This window comes from Elgaria multicarinata, chromosome 2, assembly GCF_023053635.1.
Source record: "Elgaria multicarinata webbii isolate HBS135686 ecotype San Diego chromosome 2, rElgMul1.1.pri, whole genome shotgun sequence".
In the NCBI taxonomy this organism is placed as follows: Eukaryota; Metazoa; Chordata; class Lepidosauria; order Squamata; family Anguidae; genus Elgaria; species Elgaria multicarinata.
This window is the reverse complement of record NC_086172.1, coordinates 101,637,311-101,664,176: the sequence shown is the minus strand read 5'-3', so window position 1 is coordinate 101,664,176 and position 26,866 is coordinate 101,637,311. Positions and strand designations below refer to the sequence as shown.

General features: G+C 38.9%; 1 protein-coding gene across 3 annotated transcripts in view; it reads left to right on the top strand.

Moving 5' to 3' along the window:
- The window catches only part of HIPK3 (homeodomain interacting protein kinase 3), a 64,315-nt gene extending 37,767 nt beyond the window's left edge, over positions 1-26,548 (top strand). For all 3 annotated transcript variants that reach the window (XM_063117314.1, XM_063117316.1, XM_063117315.1), the window contains exons 3-16: positions 2,483-2,606; positions 6,424-6,543; positions 7,099-7,185; positions 8,302-8,486; positions 9,231-9,384; positions 10,516-10,639; positions 13,911-14,029; positions 14,443-14,564; positions 14,669-14,830; positions 15,904-16,200; positions 17,772-17,912; positions 19,716-19,951; positions 20,482-20,609; positions 22,326-26,548. In XM_063117314.1, the coding sequence (XP_062973384.1) occupies positions 2,483-2,606; positions 6,424-6,543; positions 7,099-7,185; positions 8,302-8,486; positions 9,231-9,384; positions 10,516-10,639; positions 13,911-14,029; positions 14,443-14,564; positions 14,669-14,830; positions 15,904-16,200; positions 17,772-17,912; positions 19,716-19,951; positions 20,482-20,609; positions 22,326-22,799 (2,473 nt within the window). In that variant the 3' untranslated portion in view covers positions 22,800-26,548. The remainder of the gene's footprint in view (positions 1-2,482; positions 2,607-6,423; positions 6,544-7,098; positions 7,186-8,301; positions 8,487-9,230; positions 9,385-10,515; positions 10,640-13,910; positions 14,030-14,442; positions 14,565-14,668; positions 14,831-15,903; positions 16,201-17,771; positions 17,913-19,715; positions 19,952-20,481; positions 20,610-22,325) is intronic.
- Positions 26,549-26,866: the final 318 nt, after the last annotated feature.

Genomic DNA, 26,866 nt, shown 5'->3' with positions numbered 1-26,866 from the left:
AGGCTCCAATACTGCCCCACCCCTCTTCTTTGTTGTGTTCTTCTCCTCCTCCTCTGTGGAAAATCATGGTTCTCAATCATGACCCCCAGGGATAGAGGAGGCTCTCCTCTTCAGTTGCCAAGGAAGAGGGGTGTGGGTGTGGTGTTCCCTCCTCTCATACATTGATTTTAACCCCCTTTTAAGCAACTGAATAGGGCTTTTGTCTTAAGTATTAGTACCTCAGTTGGAACTAGCTGTGATGTCTTACATTCTTGATCCTTTAAAACAGAGGTCTCCAACACTTTCCAATGTAGTGCCTCAGTGAACTGTGTGCTAAAAATAGTAATGCCATCATTTTGGAAATATTTGAATGATTTAAATTCAACATGCAAAAATACCACAATAAAGAGATTTTACTGCTACTATTTTTGGCATTTCATGGGAATCTTCAGCATGATTGTTATGCCATTTTAGGAGATGAAACATAGGTCTAAATATAAAGAGTTTAAAGAGTTTTAGATTTTAGTAGACCTTATGAGACTGAGGTTTTCTGAGTTAACAGTTGTTTGGCATTCCTCCTGACTTTAAGTTGTTTGAAGGATCGTTTTTATTTTAATGGCACCCCACTGCATTGTCAGCCAAACTATTATGAAAATACAGTTTTGTTTTATTTTACAATATTAGAAATAGATGCTTGGATACAGAGTAATGAGAAATAATTTCTTTCTTTGGCTTTTTCTCCTTCTGTTCAGGAACCTTTTTGTTAATCAGTCAGAATTTGTTGATTAATGGGAACAATCCCACAGTTTTCTTATAGTTTGATTTAACTTTTCTGATTACACTAGACATCCCCCCCCCGTCCATCTCAACTTGTCAGTTGATTTTATGTTCTGTATATTTGTTTTTAATGTTCACTGTTTTAAACCTTTGTAAACCACCCAGAGAGCTTCGGCTATGGGGAGGTATATAAGTGTAATACATAAATAAATACAGTTTAATAGGAAAATGCGGTCGTGCAGGCAAGGGATATTTTACATTGTAAAATACATGCATATTTAGATCCGAAGACCTCGTGGCATGAATGGAAGGGGATTGATATTTCTCCCACACCATGTACAGGTCTATGCACTGCCCCCAAACCGATCTGTAAAATCCCCAATGCTCTGGACCAACTTTTCAGGGAGGAATTGTCTGGAGTCGTATCTCTTGCTTGCACCCCTCCCATTTGAGCAGAAATGAAATTCACAGTCTAGCTGAATGAATTAGCATGAATTTGTTTCAGTGTCATAAAGTGAATAGAGGTAGGTTTGAATGTGGTAAACCTAAGTTCAGTTCCTTTATCATGGATATTGTGACTTTGGAAAAGAAGGCTGAGGTCTCTGCTTGGATTCTTTATTTGATTAAAAGAGAAAATATTAGTGGCCTACTTCACAGGATAGTTGTGAGAGCTAACACTATAAACATTCTGAAGTATTTGCAATTTTAAAGTGCTTTAAATCAGCATGTTTGTGATGCGATTTAGTAATTGGTAGGACTAGCACTATGTAGCTCTGCTAGAGTATATGATATGGGCTCTGTCTGATAATTGAGTGATTTAATTAAGAGGTTATAGTTCCTTCTTTGGTATTCTACTATTGTAAAATATATTGTTTATTTCTATGTGTTGTGCATATCTTGTAACAATACTACAGAGTTGTAGATTTGAGCTGTGGTGGTGAAAGTCCCCTGTGAATTAAGTATTTTGAATTTTGTTCATACAAAATGCTTATTATGGGGATAAATAGGTATTGCTGTAATTCTTAATAAAGAGGTAATGCTAGGGTTTATAATTAATATGCCAATAAAGGCTGAATAGGGCAAACTGTAAATCAAATAAATATTTGTGGTGTAAACTTGTGGCATCCATGATTTATTGAGAGTGTTTTCTTAAACTTTTGTTTTCCTATTAATTTTGACCTATTTTTAGAATGCTACTATACACTTACTATTGAGTTACTTTCATTCAGCTGCCTGTGTTTGAGAATTATGCTGTGTGACAAGTTAAAAGGCATAATGCAGATATACACACTCAGGTATAAAAGAAACCTTGTGAAGACTTACTGTAGTGTAAGTGAAGACCGTGTATGCCTGTGTGCGTGCTAAACATAACATAAATAAGGCATGGCCTAAACACTAACTGCTGTAAGTTGTAATGCATGACATGATAGGATAACACGGAATTTGGAGATTCAATTGCACGTAACTAGCGTGGTCTGCATACTAAGGGGAGAGGAGGACTTAATGAAAAAGACAGGTTACTTTAAGTAGCAAGGTTTTTTTTTAAGTCTTGACTTTTTAAAAATGATATCCATATTATTTATTTATTTATTTATTTAGAATATTTATATACTGCTCCCCATTGAAATTTTTTGGAGCGTTGTAATAACATTTGTAAAATGTCCGTTTTTAATCAGTTTATTGTTCTGTCCAGTATATTGAGTAACCATTCCTTTTCTATTTGCAGAGCACCAGAAATCATATTGGGTTTGCCATTTTGTGAAGCCATAGATATGTGGTCACTTGGCTGTGTGATTGCCGAACTATTCCTTGGATGGCCACTGTATCCAGGAGCCCTTGAATATGACCAGGTAGTAGAAAAGGTTAACTGGTAATCTGAGATAGTTCAATGATGATGAAGATACTTTCCTCTCCCCTGCAGCCCTTTGCACATGCCACAGATCTGCTCCGGATTGGGAGGGCTGCGGGTGGGTGGTGGGAATCCGTTCTGCAAGCAGGTTCCTCTCATTGGTGGAAATCAGCATTGGATATAACCATTTATTTTATTTGTCTATCTGCAATTTGGTCAGTTGGGGATTTAACTTCCTTTGATCTTATCATGCAATTTGAAATGCATGAAGTGACTGTGTACAATCAAAGATACCATGTTAAAGGTTTTAATAACTCCCTTTGAAGTCAGCATTAGTAATGTTGTGTGTATGGGTTTAGGGATAAGTAAACTGCAATCTTAATTTTTCCTATAGTGGACACTTTTTTATTGGTGGATGCTAAGAAATACTATGGCCTAATCTACACCAAGCAGGATATTGCACTATGGAAGTGGTATATTGTATAAAAGGCAGGAGCCACACCAAGCAGGATATAGCAGTATGAAAGCAGCATATGGTATGTGTCAGTGGGCCACAACAGATGTCAGTGCACTTCAATACCGCTATAAAGCAGCAGTGTGGCTCTTGCCTTTTATATACCACTTTCATAGTGCAATATCCTGCTTGGTGTAGATTAGGCCTATCTTTAGTTATATATTAAAAATACTGACATTCTTTCATTGTGAAGCGTATTTGTAATATTTGTACACACACAAGTAAACAAGTTTTCAACAAGCTTTAGGTGTGAATGAAATAGTCAAGCCAACTTCAATATTGAGTTTTCTCAAACATACATTTCTTAAACTTACAAGTGACTAATGTCATATTTGAAAATTTGTTTTTTAAAAGATATAGCAGGTCAGCGATCTGTAGTATTTGTTAAGCTTAATTTGATTGCTTCCACAAATGAAATATGCAGCAAGTCTCTGGAAACATATAGCCTCTAGGCCATGTTTGGCTCTCATGAGGTTTTGCTGTGACCCACTGGATTTTGTTTGAAATACTAGTAAACTAGTTCTCATTTCTTTTTGGTTGATCTTTTAGTTGCAGAAAAATGTTTCAAATTCAATAACAGATGTACAGAACAGGCAAGTCTCAAGGAGTCCATTTACATAGTGTGTTTGACCTGTCAAATGTTGGTCAAATGTTGGTATTAGAGCCATAACTTTATTAGAACAACAGAAAGGATTTTGGCTTTTCCCAATGCTCTCTAATTTAATAACTCGGTTGTAGCAGCTTTACTTCTACTAGTATCTTCAGTTCTTTCAATAGCTACTGTTATTATAGACTAGAATCCATTCCGTCACAGGGCTTTTACAGAGCAGAGAAGCAGACTGCCCCCTGGTTCTTTCAGTAAACAAGATGGAGTCAGGTGATTCTAGACTATGACGCTTGGCACTGATGACTGTTTATGTTCAGAGGTGTCTGCAATAATTGAAGATAGCCAATAGAAGAAGTTTTACTGTACTCCTTGGTTTGCCCTGATCTCATCTTTACTCATCTACTTCCTAAGAAATGAAAACATAATGAAATTAAAATGGTAGGCTGCAGTCTATTCAGTGGTATTCTTGGCTTAATGGAATACTTAACAATATTATGGTCAAATAATAAGTGGTTGGTTGACCAATATGGCCATACATTACGATTTTTTAAACCTTAGGCAAATAGTTTCAGAATATAACTTGGAGATTGTGCACCAGCTCCAGTTTGACACAACTCATATACATTAAATTGATATGAATTTAATGTGCAAATAGCTGTTTTGTTAACGATCTAACAAACTTAATGCAACTTAAGGGCAAATATAGAAACTATTCAGTATTTTGGATGTGAACCTATGTCTGATCAGAATGGTTACTTGTTTCTTTAAGCTGTGAAATAAGCACCATTATTATTCAAAAAATCTTTGCCTGAAAAATCACTGACCAGAACTTGACATTAACATGTTACCAAATGTGCCTGTCCAGATGTTACTTAGCTGGACAGAGAGTCAACACAGTTGATCAGGCTATAAGCTTAAGGTCCGGTTCACATGAACGATAAGCTACGGTGGGATGGCTGTTTGTTGCCAACCCATGTTACTCCCTGACAGATGATCGCCTGCCAGTGGCTTGCCGTAGGTTGTTTCCCCCTCAGTTCCCCTCAGTCCTCCAGCCCACTCTCTCTAAATTTCTGCAAATTTACCCTCCATTTACTTTCCAACCTCTAAATTTCTGCAAATTTGTGAAGTAAACGGAGGAGAAATTTGTTCAATAGCATAACTGTTTCAAGAAATAGTTGCAGAAAGGGGTTGGGAGATAGTAACTTCCCTTTCTGGAAGTTGCTAGAGACTTCAAAAAGTGTTGAAAGGGAGGAGGACACTGACAAACGTCACTTAATAGCAAGAAAATCACATTGCCAAGTGGGAGATATTGTCAGCCCACCCTTTGGTGCACTTAGTTCATTCGCATTTCTTTTTCAGTGCTTCCTTCTTTCTCTTACCATTCCCCCCACCAGTCCTTTGCATCTATGTACAATTTATTTATTTATTTATTTACAATATTTATATACCGCTCTCCATGCAAAATTTCGGAGCAGTGAACAAGATAAAATACAATAAAAACAGGCTTCCTGGATCAATGATGTTTTCAGGAGGCGCTGAAAGGAATACAAAGTTGGTGCCTGCCTGACCTCCAGAGGCAGGGAATTCCATAGGATGGGGGCTACTACACTGAAGGCTCTTCCTCTGGTGGACTCCAATCGGAGGATGCGTCTATGTCGAACCACCAGGAGTATGACCTCAGTGACCGAGCAGGTTGGTAGGGGAGAAGGTGCTCTCTCAGGTATCCTAGTCCCAGGTTGTTTAGGGCTTTGTTCACAAGTACAAGAACCTTAAACCTGGCCCAATAGTGAATAGGTAGCCAGTGTAGTTCCCTCAGCAGAGGAGTTACATGCTGCAAATTAGCCTATTTGCAGTCTCATTGTCATTTTTTTGGTATGTTACCTACTCACTTTGGAGCTCCCTTTTGACAGCTGAAACATACAAGGAAATTGACAAGACAAGACTGTGCATATGGGATTAACCGAGTCTTCATTCTGTGCATTTGCAGAAGACCAAGAGATTGACTTTTTAAATGACCCCATTTGCTAAATTCTGAGGCACCGGGGGGGAAAAAGGGTGGTGATTGAGTGACAGTCATTCCAGAGTTCCATTTTGGCTCCATTGGAGGGGCAGTTATTGGTGATGGAAATTGCCAATGCGTCATGATCTTCTTTTTTTGCTGCTCTTGCCAAGCGGCTATGGTACAAGCCATGGTGCTGGGTTCTGATGTCATTACAAGTCACCCTAAGAACAAGCTATTGTCAACAACCCTACTACAAACCATGGTTTCTCAGGGTGGCTTGTTCGCCCACAACGGGTTCGGACGTCACGGTAATGGCTCACGACCCACCATGGCTTATGATTTGCAAACCCAGTCTTAATGTTAGGTCTATCTGAACTGGTGGAAGTGAATAAAACTCTAATTGATTCAGTAACCAAATATCCGTTCCAAATACCCTAAGGTGATCCTGAACTTATCATCCTTTGTCGACAAGTTAGAATCATAGAATAGTAGTGTTGGAAGGGGCCTACAAGACCATCAAGTCCAACCCCCTGCTCAATGCAGGAATCCACCTCAAAGCATACCTGACAGTTCTTGAGCAGTTGTGATATAGAACAATGTACATTAAACACAGTAGAAATCTGAGTTGGACTCTAAAAATGCTAAATCTATAATGTATTAGTGAACATTAAACTATGTTTCTTTTATCTGTTCAGATTCGTTACATCTCACAAACACAAGGATTGCCTGCAGAGCAGTTGTTGAACATTGGAACGAAGACCACGCGATTTTTCTGTAAAGAAGCAGATGCATCATATTCTGGTTGGAGATTAAAGGTAATGAAAGTCCGCAAAAGGGCAGAGAGTACCCAAGTTTCATGATAGCTGATCAGTGCTCACCTTTTATAGCTGTATGCCTTAAGGAATACTGCTGAGTTTAAACAGGGGTGTATTTTGTAAGCAGTATCTCTTGACTGTGAAATGTCCTCCTCTTCTTGTTGATGGATTGAAAAAGTGTGTTTTGGTGTTTTGGCTCAGGGATTACTTCAGAGAATGGGTGTGCTGTTCCAAAAGAGATAATGACTGTATGACTAGTTTTATTATTTTATTAATCTATTTACAGCATATATATATATATATATATATATATATATATATATATACTGCTTAACATCTAAACAATTCCTAATTGAGCGATTTATGTTCTCATGAACAAAACTAGTTTTGCAGCATACATCTTTTAAAAATAGCATCATCTGTATTCGGAAATAGCTACATCCGTAAAACTGCAAATGGCCTGCTGTACGTTGCTATTGATTTTATCTGCAGAATAATTTTTTCTACTATTGAGAGTAATATATAAACTTTTTACTTCCCTTACATTTCTTGAAGACACTGGAAGAACATGAAGGAGAGACAGGGATGAAATCTAAAGAGGCCCGGAAGTACATTTTTAACAGTTTGGATGATGTAGTGCATGTGAGTACCTACATATATATTCAATGTATAAAGTTAATTGGCTACCATTTGTGACTACATTTTGCTTCTATCTTATTTTACTTTCAGTAGATCCAGACAAGAATTCTTCAATATTTAATGATCTTTTCTTTGTTTTAATTTGAGTTTGCAGGAAAAAGCTTAAATTACATATACTCTATATTTCCATAATCACCTGCAATAGCTTCACCAAAGCATAAGGAAATAGTGAGTTGATTTCTCATAAGATATTCTGCTTCGTTCTGTAGCAAGGATGGGGAACATGTGGTCCTTTAGATATTGTTGAACTGCAAATCCCATTATCCCTCCTAACTGACTTTGCTGGTTACTGCTGATGAGAGTTGAAAACCATCAACATATGGTGGGCCACACATTTCCCACCCCTGTTCTTTAGCTTCACCTTCTAAAGTTTATATTCTCTTCCATCTCAGCACTATTTACTAATATATATATATATATATATATATATATATATATATATATATTTTATTAATCAATTTTTTTTGGTTCTCAAAGCAATGCCCAATGCCACCTGTATATGAAGAAGAATTTTTCTTCTCCCTTCAGGGCATAGTGTTGATTCTTGGTGGCTTTGTGCCTTAGAAAATCTGTACAGCTAAGTCTTTAAAAAAACACTTCTTGGCTTTTGGCAGTGTTCACAATTTTACATTGTGAAGCGTCTTGGTTCTAACTATATTAGGCTAATATTGTAACCAGTTCAATTCATGTTTGGTCTGACATCTGAGGTACAATTGTTTCTTTATTATTTCCACTCTGCTTGCATAAGGTCTCTCTGCCCAATTTTGGGAGATTCCCCCTCCCCATCATACCACAGCTCATGCCATTCAGCAGGGTCTCCTGACTGTGTAGGATTTTCAGGGGTTCGAGGGGCTGCTGCTGGAAGGAGGGGGGCAGGGAAGTTCACTTCTGCCAGCACAGTTGTGACCTGTAGTAAATCTTTATTGAAAGCTGCTTTGAGTTCAATTTTATCACAGAAAGGCGGGATAGAAATGTCTAAATAAAACATGAAAATGTTTAAATGGATGAATTAAAGATGCCTAATGGTTTTCATTCTCACATTTAATTGCTCCACACCAGGTGAACATGGTAATGGATTTGGAAGGAAGTGACCTGTTGGCAGAGAAAGCAGACAGAAGGGAGTTTGTCAGCCTGTTGAAGAAAATGCTGTTGATAGATGCTGACTTGAGGATCACTCCAGTTGACACACTGAACCATCCTTTCGTTACCATGAAGCACCTCCTTGATTTTCCTCATAGCAACCAGTATGTTGTATAAAGTACTTTTAAATAATAATCCTGGGTGTGAGCCTTTTAAAATGGGTTCCATGTTTCCCGTGCTGCTAAATTTGCTGTAATACATGTGGCTTCCGATTGGTGAGGATTACAACAGAAGTAGAGTTGCAAAATCTTTGCCCACACACACAAAAAAACCCACTTCATTTTGTCGTGCTGCAATTGGCACTCTGTGCATACCTATACACAGCTTTCATTGAAGGGAAACTCTACCCAAATGGTAAGTTTTGCAACGTTCCAGTTTTGCTGGCATGTGAGACTGACCTTGCCATATGGTGATTGGTCCCAGTAGAAGAGCGGGTGATGGTAGCTTCTCCTTGCTACTACCTGATCACCTGCTTGCTTTCTCCCTCTGGGTCCAATCACCCGAAGACGGGCAAGGCAAGGGGGTCCAATGAGGCTTACTCCTTTTCTCTTCCTGGCAGTGGTGGTAATAATGGTGACCATAATTTCCTCTAGTGCAGAATAAAGTAGTGAGGCACTCTTATTTTGTAAACAAATACATACAACTTCAACTGAGATTTTTAGAATGTAAACATGTGATTGGCGTCCAGGGATAAATAGCTTGGGAGGTCCTGTGCCTGTTTGTGTGGTTTGAGCTATATGAAGCGGTGGAAATGTTATTTATTTTTATCTTGCTGTTTGTATCACCTCTTGCTAAAAGGACAATTCTACCATCTTCACAACACCTTTCCCCCTTCTTTTTGTCATTAGAGTGAAATCCTGTTTTCATATAATGGACGTTTGCAAGTACCGAAATTCATATGATACAAATAATCGCAATAAAACAACACATCTGAGGCCAGTTGCCTCCAGCGCACCAGGTCTGACAACTAATTTTGCTAAGATTGGCGCAGTTCGAAGTCAGGTAAGCACTTTTGCTTTGACTTAGAGTCGCCTACTTCCTTCATCCTTGGCCTGGGATTTAGATCAGAACACAACTATTTCAAGGCATTGAAAGACAGGAACCTTTTCTAAGAGAGGGAGGAAATATATATCTGGTTTAACTTCATGTTTTAAATGAATAGTTCCATTTGTTTGGACAATATAATTGTACATTGAGACCTTGTTTAGACAACACGCTAAGCCACGGTGGTTAAGCATTTTGAGCTAAATATTGTGGCTTAACACGTCATGTGAACAGGCCCATTGTCTGACTATTTTATAAAACAAAGGAAGCCATGCTGGTCAATAAGTAAAATCCCCCAAGTCTTAGTTAAATAATGCCATAATTAGGACCAACCAAATATGTGCAAAATTGTGGCCAAGCTTTCAAGATCTCCAAATATTTTCATCAGGCAAGATGTTACAAAATGTTGGGGTGGTGGAGAGAAGGGGCGGGGGGAAGGACCTCAATGTCGTCAGCCTTTTATTCGCCTTTTGAAACCTCTAGCAATATGAAGAGATCTGGAGATCTCAAAAGCTTGCCCATACTTTTGCCCGACTGTGGATTTAGGAGTTATTATTTTGCCTTCCTATGGCACTCTATACATATTCCTCTACTTCTGCTCTTTACTTACCTCACCACTTGCCCACATGGATAAAGTGAGGGGCTTCAGCTGTGGCTCTGTGTTTTACTGTAGCCCTGTAATAGCAGAAAAGATCTGCAATTGAGTTACAATCTCTTTCTAGAAGTTCTCTTGGAAAACACTTCATGGAAGTAAAGCCAAACAACATGCAAGTTGTAGATTAAAAATGTTTTATTATAGCGCCCCCATGTGGCCAAGTGCTACATTTGCTAGCATGTGCTAAATAATCAAGTTAATCTTCATGCACTAGGATTTATTTATTTATTGACTTTTTGCGGCACAGAAAGAATGTTATGGTAATCTTTATGTACCATTAAGACTTTCCAAAATGTTCCTAGTTTAACGGTGTTACAGTAACCCCTCCCCATTTAATACAACTTAGTTGTATATAACAAAATTCATTTTTAATTAATTTAGTCTGGAGAAGGTAGTAATCATTTTGTTAATTTATAATATACCTATTGTTTCAGACATTAGCTGCATCTGCCCATTCGGTTATGCACCATGGAATACCACTACAGGCAGGAACTGCTCACTTTGGTTGCAATGATGCTTTTCATCAAACATTGATTATATGCCCCCCTGCTATCCAAGGTTTGAACTGACTTTTAAAGTTTGATATTTTACTACTACTACTACTACTAATTAATAATAGCCTTACTTTTAAAATCTATTGGCTTGTATTTTGAATTGGCTCCCTCTTGCGGAAGCTTCCCAGTAATGCAGCTGTGCTCATGGGATCCTCCTGCTGGTGGAAGCAGAGGAGCAACTTTTGCTGATTCCCCTTAAATCCTGTTAGCTGGTTGTGACCCCTGAAAATCTGCTCTGAAGGTTGAGTGACCCTCCGTAATGGGGGTGGGTGGGATGAAGGGGCGGCGGCGGGGGGAGGATTGGCAACATTTCCTCTGATGATAGGATCCTTCTGTTAATAGGGGGTGGGAGCCTCATGTAGCCCAAGGGCTAGATCCAATTTTGCAGAAGCTCTCAGGGCCCCACATTGCAGTGGTGAGTGGGGCTGAAGGCAAAGGGGGTGAGGCCATCATGCAAACACTGCCAGCATAATGTAGCTTAATGAAATCCTGTGCATGATTAGACAGGAAAAAAATCCTACAACTCAGAGCATGCTAGGAGTCCCCTCCCCCTGTCTAAACATGCACAGGATTGGGCCCTTAAAGCTCTTATTGCCAGTCGCTAAGCCTTAGCAGTGGCATTTCAACCTTTTCGAATGGGAGAGAACTGTGCAGAAGCTGGGCAACCACCCAGTGATTAGGGCCAAAGGGCCAGGAGGGAGAAGGTGTGGCCATTTGGAGAGCCCCAGAGGGCTGTATTTAGCTCCCAGGCCTGATCTTATTGGCTGTATGGGTAAAAAAGGCCAAAACATCTCAACAATAATTTTGAAATCCTCATTGCTAAATTCTAACCCACCCACCCCAAATTGTCAGATAACAAGGACCACATATGTATTATGTTAATTGAGTAGTTTAAGGAATCCTCGTCTCAGTCTCTGTTATAAAACATTGAAATAAGGAACAACTATTTTACTTCAGGTTTTCCTTTTTCCTTGTTTGAACTGGTCAACACTGAGAACTTCGGGCAAGTATTTTTAAAGCGAAAATTTAAAGATGATGATAGAGCTATATTAATACTTTTTTAGGCACGTTTCGTCATGTTTATCTTGAGCCTAAATTCACTAGTTCTCCCAGTGACACTAAAGTGGCTCATTGTTATGACTTGTAAAATGAATCGAGGCCATAGAGATCTTTTAAAACAGGTTGGGGATCTGTGGATGTCTCGATTGTTGTTGGACTAAAACTCTCACCTTTGAGCACTGGCCATGCCGGCTGGGGCTGATGGGTGCTGGAGTCAAACATCTTGATGGCAACAGGTACCCTAACCCTGTTTTAAAATCAGATTTCAGTAGCCACTGCTAAGATTATTTCATAGATTCCTTGCCACATCTGTACCACCGTAAAAACTTACCTTAGCTTAGAAACAGTTCCTGTGCTAGCCAATACTTGAGCACTGCTTGTTATTTCAGATAAACTAACCTTCGTTTGAGCCCCATGCATGAATATCATATTTTTAAAAGAATAAACAGATCCAAAACTTTGGCTGCCTTTTTGCATGCTTTAGCAAGTCTTTTAGAGTTGGTGAGATACTGAACAATAAAACTTAATGTAAGGATATCATTGTAAAAATAACAAAAATAACAATCTGTTCTTTAATCACACAGACCTGCTTGTGTGGGCATCCATGTAATTTTTAGAATATCTGTTGGAATATTAAAGGTAGGGCCCTTAGCCCACACTTACTGAAACACTCACCACATGGTAAAGAAGCAACGTGGGCCTGTCGGTGTCTGTCATCTCTTTAGCCTGTCACTTCTTGACAGATGCTGTCTGGGTCATGTTTCCTAATGAGACTCTTTCCCTACTCTGTCTCCCTTTTTACTTAAGATTGGCTTTTACTCCCCTAACAAAATTTCTGTTATGTATTTTTATTTTTATCAATCATGCTTAGGAGGGTAGGGCTAAAATGGTGCAGACTTCGTGGAATTTCTATGAATGCCAAGATTAAGAAGTGGCTCCGCTGTCTGATAGGACTTACTGTGAAAGGGTCGCAACATATGTTAGTGGCTTAATCCCAGAACTAAAAAGGATATAGCCGATGAGTGAAGGGCGTATTTGATAAAGCCGACACAGACTGTTCTATAATTTTCTGGGGAGTATCCCTTTTTGGTGCTAAGTGTTTTGCTGCATTTCAGTTTAGGGTTTCAGTACGGGTTAGCCTGCATTTGCAGCATGTTGGCCTTCATGCTATTGACATATACCTCTTGTAGAACAAACATGGAAACAAGTTATCCTGTGATTGCTCAATATCGAGTTGAAGTCAGGAGATTTAAGACCTTGATCTGGAGGCAAACTATGGCTGTTGTGTATTAGTGACTGTGGTTTGTCTGATTCAGTCATCATAGCAAAGTATGGTCTTCTGAAACAAGGGAAGGGGAAGGGAAGGAGAGGTGGAGGAAGAACATGCAGAGATGCTCCTAATTGCTACATCATGAGAACGTAAGAGACCTGCTGGGGTCAGAACAAAAGCCTCTCTAATCCAGCATTCTTTTCACACAAAGGCCAACCACATGACTATAGGAAGCCCACAAGCAGGACGTGAGTGCAGTTTAGCACTCTCCTGTTTGTTTTCCCCAGAAACTGATATTCAGAGGCAGACTGAAAGCAACATATAGCCTTCAAGACTAATAGCCATTGACAGCCTTATCCTTCATGGAAATCATGGAGGATCAGGGGAAACTAGGTGTGATGTGAAGACCTGTGATTAGGACCTTTAGTAATTTTTAATAATAAATCTAGATGACTTCTTTAAAGATTGGGGAAGGGGTGTTCTGGGCACAGGTGTTCACTCTTTCTCTGATGTAAATTGCTTTCTCAAACTGCATTAGTAATAGATGGGGGAAAACAGGAACAAGAACTGAATGTGGCCTCTCCCTGTCCTCTTTGTGGAGTGAGTAGAAACGGTTTATATTGGGGGAAAGGAAGAAAAGGGTAAATACCCTTTCCCAGAGCATTCCCATCCCCAGATTTCAAAGTAGCAGTGTTGGGCTGCTAATTAGTAAAAAACAACAACACCTAATTGTAGATCTCTCGCATCAGGATTAGGCTCAATTCAGTGATGTCTGAATTGAGCCACAGTGAAGCAACATGTCCCTGAAAAGAATTTGCATCCGGTTGGAAATGCCAACATCGAAGAGGTGTAATTTATGTGATTAAATTCGAAGTCCATTCACACTTTTGAATGCTTTTTATTAAGTTGATTTCAAGCTTAACGTTTATTTCTATCCCTGAATTAGGAATTCCTGCTAATCATGGGAAGCCCAATGGATACTCTGTAAGAGTAGACAATGCAGTGCCATTGGTAACACAGGCCCCAACTCTACAGCCGCTCCAGATAAGAGGAATCCTTTCTCAGGTAGGTTAACTTGTTTCGTACTACAATTTTAAATTTTTCAGAGCCTTAAATATTTATTTGCTTTGCTGATTTTTTTGAAATAAAATTGCTCACATCAATTGAGAGGGCTTGTGGCTCAGTAGTAAAGCATATGCTATTTATTGTTTTACTCAGTACAGCACCATGTACATTGATGGTGCTATATAAATAAATAAATAATAATAATAATAATAATTGTAGGAAGTCTTGGGGCTCAATTTCCCCACCCACATCACCACTTAGATGAGTCTTGGGTAGCAAAACTGAATACTTAGAGAGCTACTGCCAATCTTCTTTGACAATACTGGTCTGGACGACAAACGATCTGACTCGAAATAAGGAAGCTTCACGTGTAGGATGTAGTTCTTGATAACGCTTTTTGTGTTTACAAACAGGCATGGCCTAACAGGACTCAGCAAATATTGCTTCCTACATGGCAACAAGTAACTCCTATGGGTCCTGCTACAACACTAGCTTCTGATTCTGTGGCTGGCCCACAGCGGCTTGGAGACTGGGGGTATGTTGAAACAGTATTTTCCTTTTGTATAGTACATTTTGTATTTAAAAACAAAGTATGCAACTGCATTTTATTTGACTAATTTCGTTTTTTGACCTCTCCAGGAAGATGATTCCCCATGGCAACCATTACAACTCCGTGATGACCCAGTCTCTCTTAACTAATCAAATCACTTTATCTGCCCCTCAGCCAATCAGTTTGGGCATTGCACATGTGGTCTGGCCTCAGCCCACACCTACCAAGAGAAATAAAGCGTGCCAGAACAGGTTGGTATTGTATGGCGTCTGTGGTTGATTTAGATATACAAAACATGCTTTCAGAATCCCCATACAAAGGGGCAGTATATTATAACCACTGCATGCTTCCCAGGGTTTTGACACACCCAGATAGAACATTTACGTCTTTAAACATTAAATACTATGTTACAGTACAAATTGCTTAGAAGCCTATTGATTAAAACCAAGGGACAGGAACAAAGAAGGAATAATGCTTTGCAAAGCAGCATTTGCTGCCTTAATCTGATCTCTGCTTGTGATGATAGTGGCTTTGACTATGTATGTGCAGTTGTCCTTGGTTTGGTTATTTAAAACAGCAACAACAACAACAACCAGGTAGCCCTAGTTAGCTGTTCCTAAATTCATATGCATGAGGACTTGTCAAATTAGAACTATTGAAAATAGAGACATTGTATAATAGTAGTCATAATATGACTTAGAATAGTATTAAGAATAGTCTTTCTTTTGCTGGCAGCAAGAAACACTTTAAGTGCTCTGTGGAGAAAATGTACCCCATCACTACAGAAGTTATTTACAAAGGTATGGGATATTTCAGTAATGGAGAAACCTAAGACCGGGAAGGACAGTTACAGTGGTGAACTATGTTAAGTAACCCCTGATTCATGTCCACTGAAGTCAGTGAACCCAGTTCCTGGTGATTTCAGTGGATTTTGAATCTGATTCAAAAATGTCTATGGTGTCCAAGCCAGCATTTCTTCATTTCTTCTTTCCTTTTTAAGAGAATGGTACCTTCAGCGTATTGTACTACATTTCATTGGTAAATCCAACTTTGATCCTTGCATTGCAGCATCTGACAACCCTGCTTGTGATATGCAATAGTTACCTGGACAGTTTTCCATAATGTCTCTGGAAAACAACATTTTCAGTGTTACCTGTATGTTCATTGTTTTATGTTCCATGTGTTGATTTATATTCATTGTTGTTTCAAAGTTTATGTTCTAGTTTTAAATTAATTTGGGGAGGGCGGGCAAAAAAGCAAATTATTGAGTTTGTTTTACATGAAACATTTTTATGAAGTATCTAAATGGATGTCTTCTTCACAGGAGTAATGTGTTACAAAATACGAATATCCAAAATTCAGCATTTATGTCTCCAAAGATAATTAATGTGAAGGCTGGTGAGAAACTAAGTTGTGTAGAAACACAGGACAATCATAACTCAGAGGGGCAGGAAAGCAACTGTTGCAAACCATCCGTCAGGCAGGATCCTGATTCTTCTATTTCAAACAAACAACGCCAGGCTATCATCATTGCAGATTCCCCAAGTCCAGCAGTCAGTGTGATTACCATCAGCAGTGACACAGATGAAGAAGATGTGGCACAAAGGCATTCACCTGCAGAGTAAGTCATTGGTCTTGATTTATTTTTCTGTTTCCTTAATATTTGTGCTGGAAAGTTGGTGCTGGAAAGTTGAATGCTTATATTTTATCATACTGCCTTTCTAAAAATCTATGGTGCGACCACACTTAGAATACTGTGTACAGTTCTGGTCACCACACCTAAAAAAGGATATTATAGAGCTGGAAAAAGTGCAGAAAAGAGCAACTAAAGTGATTAAGGGGCTGGAGCATCTCCCCCATGAGGGAAGGTTACATCAACTGGGATTGTTTAGCTTGGAAAAAAGGAGGCTAAAGGGAGACATGATAGAGATGTACAAAATTATGCATGGTGTGGAGAATGTGGACAGGGAGACATTTTTCTCCCTCTCTCAAAATACTAGTTAAATTATGGAACTCACTACCACAAGATGTAATCATGGCCACCAATTTGGATGGCTTTAAAAGGGGGTTGGATAAATTCCTGGAGGCAAAGGCTATCAATGCCTACTAGCCCTGATGGTTGTGTGCTACCTCCAGTATTCGAGGCAGTAAGCTGTGTGCACCAGTTGCTGGGGAATATGGTTGGGAGGGTGCTGTTGCACCATGTCCTGCTTGTTAGTCCCTGGCTGATGGCAGAGTGTGAGCAGAGTGCTGGACTTGATGGACTCTTGGTCTGATCCAGCATGGCTGTTCTTATGTTCTTATTCAACTGATCACTTGAATCCGCTTTTGTTTGCAGCTTTTTTCGTCTACATTATTTATATCAGTTATTTGCACAAACTATAAGGAACCTATGTATAATCAATAGAAATGGAGCACAAGCAGGAGAATATGCATGTGAATATTGGATTATGTGTGTTGCCAAAACTGTAAACTATGCAAATGTGTACGGAGACATTAGAGGACAGTTCTGCTCACAGACTGGAACTTTCTTATCTCTCTCTTCCTGCTCCAGCCTCCTGTGTGCCCTACAAATCTGCTTCTGAGGGCTAGAAGGAGCACCACAGGGGGCTGTGGTGGGAAGGGGGAATTGGCAAAAATCTGGACCCCTCCCTTACATGAGTAAGAGAGCCGTTCTGCTCACATGGGATCTTTTGGATCCAAGCCAGTAAGAATAATCTTAAATGTTTAAATAAGCATTTACAGGCCCAGTTTTAGATGCTAAGGGAATTGACTGAGTTTTGCAATTTGCAGAAATGTAAAATGTAGCCATACATTTACTTGTTTATTCAATTTATAAACCCTGCCACATTGAGATATATCGATGCAGTGTATAATGAATTAAAACACAAAACAGAATGGTTAAAATAAAAGTAAAAACATGTATCAATGATAAATATATATATATGCTGCCTCATAACATAGTTTAATATTCCCATTAAACTCATTGGAAAATAAGTCTTCAAGATGGCATGTGGCAATCCCCAACAATTCTACACCTTTCAGCCTTGTCTCATGTCTTTCAGCCTTTGTCTTATACTGTTAGCGCTAAATCAATGCCGTTAATAGTTACTATTGATGTTCAATGAGAAGCATGTAGGATGAATGTTGGGAAGCCCCAGCATTAAATGTGTCTCTCACTTTCTGTTCCAGATGTAAGGGTAGCCTAGATTGTGAGGCTTGCCAGAATACACTGAATATTGACCGTGTGTGTTCATTAAGCAGTCCGGACAGCACTTTGAGCACTAGCTCTTCTGGACAGTCCAGTCCATCCCCTTGTAAAAGACCTAACAGGTAAGAAATGTAAACAAATGGATTTTGTGTTAAGTGTTGTAATTCACACATTATGCTAAGCTCGGAGTCAAGCCAGGATATGCACAAGCGGTATGTAGTTGCATGCAGCTCATTTTCTGCTGCTTTGCTCTTGCCTTTTGTGCAAGCTGGAAAATGAACTCGGATTTAGCGCTTAAACATAGCTCCCTGTTACGTGCAAATCCCATTACATGCGAAAGTGGTTCTTGTGTGGCAACTCCGTAATACGAGATCTCACAGGCCCTTTCCTAAAGGCTATTTTTTGGATGCACTCTCAAATGTAGGTGTAAACACCATAAGTCCTATTGAGCTATATCTGGCACACCGGAGCTCTCTCTGTGTAGTGCTGTGTGCCTATGACATCATCTGTGAGCTAGGTATTTTGGAGTAAGGGACAGGGTGGAAAGGAATAGTTTAGCAGGCTGGGTAAGGACTGTCAGCTTGAGCCTTATACAGTGAATTATAAGAACTGTGTCAACTCAACACATCTGTTTGGATATGGCAGTTGTACATCGTTTCTGAAGATGGGCATTGATGTACTTCAAGTATGGAGACATAAACACCTTTTTAGGGTTGCAAACTTTTTTTTTATAGTCATTGAACTTGATGGTGATAGCTCATTCATGTCACTAATTCTTGAATTCAAATTTAAACTATTATACTTTCAACAGTTATGCAGAAAGAACTAAAATGAGCATCTTTGTTCTGTTGTGAAAATCTTGGATTTGCGATCATTTAAAGATATGCTATAAAATTACCTTGCTGCCCTGACGACGATTGTCATGACAACTAGGCTATCCTAATTAAAAACATAAAAGAAATTACGAGGGCTGAAACAAACGTTCTTCAGTGATTTCTTATTTTACATGAAAAGGGGCCTTCTCCACCCCCACAGTTATTAGGTTAAAGATCTCAACAATCCCCCCCCCCAAACTCTAGTTAGTAGCCCTGATTGGCTACAGATTTGGTGTCACTTTTTTCAATTTAAGAAAAGCCCCTTTTCTTCCTAGTAACATAGCCATGCAGCCAATCAGTTTTGGCAACATGTCAACATTGCCTAGAGTAAATGAAGTTAGTTTAAAGCAGTGTCACAGTTGCTGGGAAGAAGTGCTATTTTGAACAGAAAATGACACTGCAGCTGCAGCTGATAGGGACTTTGAAGAGGTTGCTACTCTTGAATCCCAAGGGGTGGGGTGCAGATAGGGTGATTGTGGGGAGGGGGGGGAACCTACTTCTCCTCCCCTAGGTGAAGTCTGGCAGCCTTAATGCCTTTCCTTGGTGACTGCATCTGGTGGTCCACTGGAGTTTGGCCAGCAGTCAAACTGTAGAACAACCTAACTTTCTGCCCATCATAAAAGAACCGGAAGTTGCTTAAAAATAGGCCTAGGTAAACCCATGATTAGAGTTGCAAGTGGTCTTGGAAAGAGTAACATTTTGTGGGAATTCAGTGTCTCTCTTCATAATCCTTGGCTGGCATGCCTGGGGGAATTTACATTTACATATCTGAAGCTCCTTGGGTTTTGGAGATGTTTATGTTTATCTCAGTATTTTGTTCATAGTGAAACTTGCCTTGATTTTACAAGGCAGGAATATGAGAGTTAGGCTGAAATGAAACATCCTGAGTTCTCCTGCTTTAAACATAAATATGCTTCAATAAAGATGAAACATTTTCCTGGGTTTAATTTAGCATGTTTTGCATAACTCTTTGGATATATGCTACAAAAGGAATACTTCCCATATAACAGAATGTGCAACTCATAACAGTGCTTTACTTCATTACTGTAGTATGTCAGATGATGAACAAGAAAGTGGCTGTGATACTGTGGATGGTTCTCCCAGTTCAGACTCTTCAGGCCATGACAGCCCATTCCTAGAGAATAGTTTTGCAGAAAACACCAATGAAAACCCAGAAAACAGAACCTCACCTAACTTGGAAGCCAAACCAGCTGTCTGCACTGTGGTGGTTCCGCCAATGAGGATAGAGAACAGGTTAAATGTAGATGAGCAAATCACAAACACAGGTAATCGGAGCTGATTTGTTTTGCTCTCTTGATCAATATAGGGGAATCCTTATGAACCGTATGGAGTATGATGGGGGAGGAAGCCTTCAGGCAATGGGAAATCGCTGAAAACTGGGCAGAGGCCTCTTTCAAAAGTGGTGCTCTTGCTTGTGCAAGCTGCCTGTGCCCAAGGCTCACTGTCTGCTTCCTCCACCTGAAGCTTCTGGACTCTAGACATGCTTGAGGTGCGCACAGAGGAGGAAGGGACAGGAAAGATCCATTGTGTGAGAAGTCTTTGCACATACAGCTTTTAAATGGAATTGTATATTTGTAGCATCCCTGTTAACCTTTGTATGATGATTTTTTTCAAAACCAATAATTATCAGGGATATGGTTGTTCTTCCTTCCCACCTTCCAAACCCCCATAGAATTCTGCAGTACACATTTAATGTTTACATTTAAGATAAATAGGGTTTTTCACTTGGGTAATAAAGTGGGAATGTTAGAAGCAACCCATTTGTATATTATGTTGACTTGTTTCTGTTTCCTAGTTACCACCTGCCAACCACTGGTAAAACGTCGATTTGCCCGTGTAAAAACAAACCATCCTTCTGGCTTGGGTAATCGTCAACGAAAATTGACATCAGCATTCCATCAGCAGCACTCAAACCTCAGTCAGGTATGTGTGCAAATGTTAAAATGCAAACATGTATTTAATATTTTGGCTATGACTTGTATTTCATTTTGAAATCGGCTGCATGCCCATAATTAACCATTTTCATTTTTCTTACTGCCCTATTATACTAACCATGATTTTAATCAAATTAACCAAAGAGAAACCTTCAAATTGGTTCAGGCACCAAGGAGTGGCAATTAGCATGTAGTGGGTCGGACTTCCCCTGAAGACTATTTGGAGGTTGCAGTTCATATAGAAATTGACAGGCCAATTCCAGATAAAGGGTAGACCTTCAGGACACCAATCTTTCAGGGCCCCTGTTGGCTTCCTAGCATAATTCAAAATGCTGCTTTTGATTTCGAGCTCTAAATAGCTTTGAACCTATATATCTAAGGGGTTCCCACTATAGCCTGCTATAGATGTTTTACTGATATTGCCTTTTATACATCAAATAGCAACATCGAAGATATTTAGAGTGAAATGTTCTGTGGCTGCTCTCCAGTTCTGGGATGTTTGTTCTTTACAAGCTGTGAAGCATTACACCCAAAATGTGTGTCTTCAGGTCAAGATATTTTGAGCTTAAGTCTGAGGCCCTGTTCACTGAACGGTGTAGAGCTGCTTCTCCGTCTTAAGTGGCTGCAGTATATGTGAGAATACCATAGCAGCATAGGCTGAGCCATTTGGGTGGAACATGCATGATTTTTAACCTACATGGTTGCGATATTCACATGCATATCAGGAGATAATTCAGGAGAAGCAGCTTCTGTATGGTTTGGTTTGCATGTGGGTGTTATTCAGAAGTAATGTACAGGTTTTATTATTTTAGTAGGTTTTGTTTGGCTCCTAGTTGCCAGTACTCTTTCTTCTGCTTCTCTTCCTTTTGTGATTTTGGGAATGGGTCACAAGTACAGAGAGACTGGGAGAAAATACTTTTCTTTCACATGCACTATTAGGACTTGGGGTCACCCAGTGAAATTTGTTGTCATTAGTTTCTGAATAGACAGAAAAATGTTATTACACAATGAATGGGCTCCAAAGTCTCTCTTCTGAAAATGGAAGGGCTCTTTCTCTTCACAGAATGAACTAAAAACTAGGGGAGGCTCCTGCTGAAGGGTTGGAGGGAGGTGACCTTTGCTTCTTCCTTCTTCCACTGGCAGTCCCCAGTGCCGTGTCCCGTGCTGCTCTGGCAATTCCCCAAACCCTCTGGAGCAATCTGGATTTGTTAAGGAACCTGTTACCACAAATTGTGGTGATGGCCAACTAATTCATATTGCTTTAAAAAGGAATAGGTACATTTAAGGTGGATAAGATCTTTCAACAGCTATTGGCCATGATTGCTAAATGCAAGTTCTTTCTTCAAAGATGATATGCTTCTGGAGCAAAACGGGCAGAATGCTTTGCCTCATGTTTCGCCTTCCAATCTTCTCAGAAGCATCTAGCATTCCAACCATGTTTGGAAACACACTGCTGACATAGATGGCTGCTAGGTTTGATCCAGCAAGTCAGTGCAAATCGTTATGATTGTGCTGTGGGGGAGGGGAGATATATAAGTGAAAGGAGAAGAAAACCTATTTCCCAAGATTTTTCAGGCAGGATTGGTAGAGAGAGAGAGTGGGGTGGGAGGGGGAGAGACTGTCTCTATGTGGCATAGGCTGCTTTAGAGGTGGGGAAAAAGTAGTATTTTTAACTTGGAATTCACTGTCATTTCTCTTGGGACAGGTTCAGCCCTTTGGATCTGGGTCTCAGGAGTGGAATGGAAACTGTGGTCATTGGAGACAGCAGACATACATCCCCACTAATGTTGCCAGTCATGCATTCTCCCTTCAACACGGAAGTCCCACTCATACCTCGGTTCATGCACATCTGGCTGGAAGTACGCATCTTGGAGGACAGCCTGCTATTTTACCTTATCCATCCTCTGCACCCCTCAGTACAGCTGCTCCTGTCGCCCATATCCTAGCCTCGCCATGTACCTCAAGACCGATATTACAGCATCCCACTTACAATATCTGTCATCACGGCGGCATAGTTCACCAGGTCCCAGTGGGCATAAATCCCCGGCTGCTGCCTTCCCCAACTATCCATCAGACTCAGTACAAACCAATTTTCCCACCGCATTCTTACATTGCATCACCTGCTTACACAGGATTTCCATTGAGTCCAACAAAACTCAGCCAGTATCCATTTATGTGAGACTCAAGTTACAGTGTGCCGGGAAGCTCAGTGATACATACATCTGATTTGAGAGGCAAACATGGTATTTAATAAATATTAGCCATGGCACAATGAGAAAAAAAAATATTTTTTAATCATGTTAGACTTGGGTGCAATTTAAACAACCTTGAGCTTTAACTCACTTTTAATGTGTTTTTGCACATTTGGTATAAATTTGTCTTTAGTCATGTTATCTTCTTATAGAGTAACTCCAGACAGGTGACTTATGGGAGTAGAAATCCAGTTTTGCTCCTACTATTTTTTATAAAATTGCCTTCTAACCTAGTGCGAGACACGTCTACGTTTGGGAAGCCATTGAGTGTACAGATTTAGAGCAACAGATGCACATGTGTCATCAGTATCATGTATGAGTAACTTGTTTGTGTTATGTATCTTGATGTTCAGTGTCGAGTCACTTATCTAAACCGATTGAGCTGTTCTTCACATTGCATGTGTCCTTTGCATGGGCAAAAATAAAGTTGCCTAGAAATTTGCTCTTAAATGTTGGTGTCCTAATAATCTCAGCTGCATTGTAAACTGTTCCCACACATAGTGCCTTAAATATTTGAGGTTGTTAATGTTACTATATTATAAATGTTGAGGACTGCAGCACTTAACATTCAGATTTGCTGATTATTTGATAGCGTAATGCGCACTCACTCTTTTCTTTTCCTTTTTTAGTTGTGTGTGGTATGATTTTAGTATGGGGTGTGATTTCTTTATCTAGAGGGCAGCATGTTTTGCTGTAGCTGAATTCTGCTGTCTGATATTTTTCCCCAGAATGATCAGCTTCAAGAAAAGCATTTTGTAGTGCTTTAGGAAAAGTTGATTCAGTAGCTGTTGAATTTAAAAAAACCTGTTTTATCTGTTCAGTGAAACTACAAAACAATCTAAGTAGTTTATTTTCAAGGTGTTTATGTCCAGCTGGATTTAATAACCTGTTTAGAGGTGCATTAGGCATGATGTGGCTAGATTATGAAAGAAAAAAAGCAAATGCTCATTGATTCATGCTGTGGTTTCATCTTAGCTTGAGCAAACCATGCAGTATTTAATAAATAGTAGTGGAATATTTACTATTGAAGCTTGAAAAGATGTGAGTACTTTGTGTGCAATTTTTCATTTATGCATGGGAGAGATTTTAGCCTTTTTACATTATAGTATTTGTTCTAGCCTTTTTGGGATATTTTCTTATTGAATACATTCCGTCAGGGACAACAAATTTCATGCATTTTTTTCCTAGGAAGTGCATCTTTTCTGTGTTTTTTGTTCTTGTTCAAATAAATTTGCTTTTGCAGCACCAAAGACTTAATCATCCATTTCCTATAAAAGGTAGCTACTTTTTCCATAGACCTCAAGTATATTGTAGTGTTAGGGATGGGTTTAAAGGAAGGTATTAAAGTGAGGCCGTGATCTAGCTTATGAGGCAAGTAATAAATTGTATCATTTATCTTGAATGTATCATAGATAAGCTGCTATATAATGATTGCCACTTCAAATAGCTGTGAAATTAGGTGATTTAACTAGTTCTTAGCCTTCTAATTTCTGTATAAGTCTGATTACATGAAATGGAAGTAAGGGGTTGATTTTTGTTTTGTTTGCTTTCATATTTGGAGTGTTGTAACTACTATATTGTAAATGATGGAAGACAGTTGCATATGTTATTTTGGGGTGTGTTATTTGCATCAGTATTTTATCTCCATTAACTATCATTGCATATAAATGGGTGTATCCATGTAATTTAATTTTTATGTGTTCATATTGACATTGTGCAGACACTTAAACTACTTAAACTTTTTAAAACAAGCATTTCTGGAATACAGTTCTTGCAACATAGACTGGAATAGGACTCCAAAGGGTTTCTCTCAAAGCACAATCCTAAACCTGTTTCCTTAAAAGTAAATCCCACTGAGTTTAGTAGGGCTTACTTTTAGGAAAGTGTGCATAGGATTGTTGCCTCAGCAGACTAAGAGCTGATAGTTTTCCTTTGCTCTATTAACACAAGCAGTGTTTTATTTAATGAATGTCTAAGTGAAATAAATGTGCCTGCATTTGATTTACTTTTAAGGACTGAAATACAGCAGTATTAGTTCATAAAAACCAAAACCAGCAGAATATTTTAATAGCTGAACATGGAAATAATCCCTAACGCTTTCCAATAACCCCTGGGCCACAATCAGAGAGCCACACTTTTTGACTTGTTTCAAAAGCCACTCCTGTCCTATAAAATCACTTCTGAAAGCTTGCAAAGCTTAAAAACCAGTTTGTGATATGATTTTTCTTCAAAGAAAGAAGTCCCACTGGAGAGACATTAGCCCTTGGGCATACTTAAAGGAGTGTTCTGGACTGCGTCTTCAGTGGTTTTTCATAAATAGTTTAATGAATTTTGTATAAATACAAATGTGTGTATGTATATCTCTCTTAAAAACAATAATAACCTGATTAAATTTGGAAATTTTCCCCAGCATATTTAGAAATTTACACAGAGGAAATCAATAAAGTAGTCAACTAGATTTGACATTCTCCTTCACATTAATGGTTCAGCAAGTTCCTGTTTTCTGTTAACTCCTTGGTGTTGAAAATGGGGTTTCTTGGTGCTATCTCCATTGCTGGCATTGGACGCACCAAGAACCAGGAATGCCAGAAGTTAGCTTAGTTTTCCATAAGGGTAACAACAACAAAAATAGTTTCTCTTTATTCACTTGGACCTTCCTTTCTCTTGAGTATTTACTGTACTTTTAAACTGTGTTTAGGAATCAAAGCTAATGTCCTTGGCATATTATGCCAGGTTAAACATGAAACCTCTTCTATCAACCTTCTGTGGCTCCTAACATATTGAAAAAGAGTAAATCGTTTTTACTTTTCTTGCCACAAAGAGCACTGAACATAATGTGCTACTCTTGCAACCAGTTCTGTAAGGATCACTGCAATGAAGGCATTTTGCCCTCTCCCAGGCTAGAGTCCATCATTTCACTGCAAAGCAGTTCTGTTGATTCTGGTTTGCTGTGGAATAACTTGGCTTGGTGGTTGTGGCTTTGAAGAATCAAGGGTCTGTCCACACAGAACAAGACAAGGCAAAGATTTAAAGCTGTGGTCAAAATAATCCCCTATATATTCTAATGCCTTTTGAATAAAACACTGCACAACCACAAAATTGCATACTATTTTTAATTTGGGAGATTAATTTTTATACCAATTCCTCGCATTCGGTTTCTAACTTTAATTCAGGGTGTGTTATTGATCAAATATACTACTGTATTAACTAATTGTTTTGTTTAAATTTTTAAAATATTCTGTATTTACTGCTAATTTTAACTTGGTTTGTGTTAAGTAAAAGCTAAAAATCACACTGCAAGCTATAGAAAGATTTGTTTTAGAATTAATTATATAGATTTTGTTATTAAGTTTGAACTGTTACAGTTTGACAATTATTTGTAGACTTGTGGCTTTTTTGTTATTGATTTCTGTGCTACACTAGTTTGCCATGTAGCAATTGCACTGTGCAATATTACAATAAGAGGACTGGGAAAAATTTTATGGATGTAATGTTTCCTACAGTTTGCGATAGTATTTCTCTCTAGTTCTCAGTGATTTAAATGTGACCAAGCCTTCTGTACTTTGTCACAAAAAGCGGGTTTTCCAGGTGACTATTTTGGTGAGTGTCAAAATAAGAATTTATGGTGTATTACTGTCGAGATTCACTTTGAATTAAAATATATATTGCAGCAAAAGGAACTTGTTGGCTTTATTATTATTAAAATAGCTCAAAGTCAGATAAAAGTCTGACCTTTTCAGGTCATGACCTGACACTATTTATGTATTTATTTATTTAGAACATTTATATCCCGCCCTATATCAATAAGATCTCAGGGTGGCTTACAGATAAAAGCATACAGTATAAAACAGTAAATATACACAGCTAAAAACAAATTAAACCATAAACCAAGTTAAAACAATATATAATTTAAAAGCTGTGTTGGAGAAATCTGCAACCAAACCAAATGAGATTTCTATGAATCACACCTATGGATTCTTCAGCGATCAGCTTT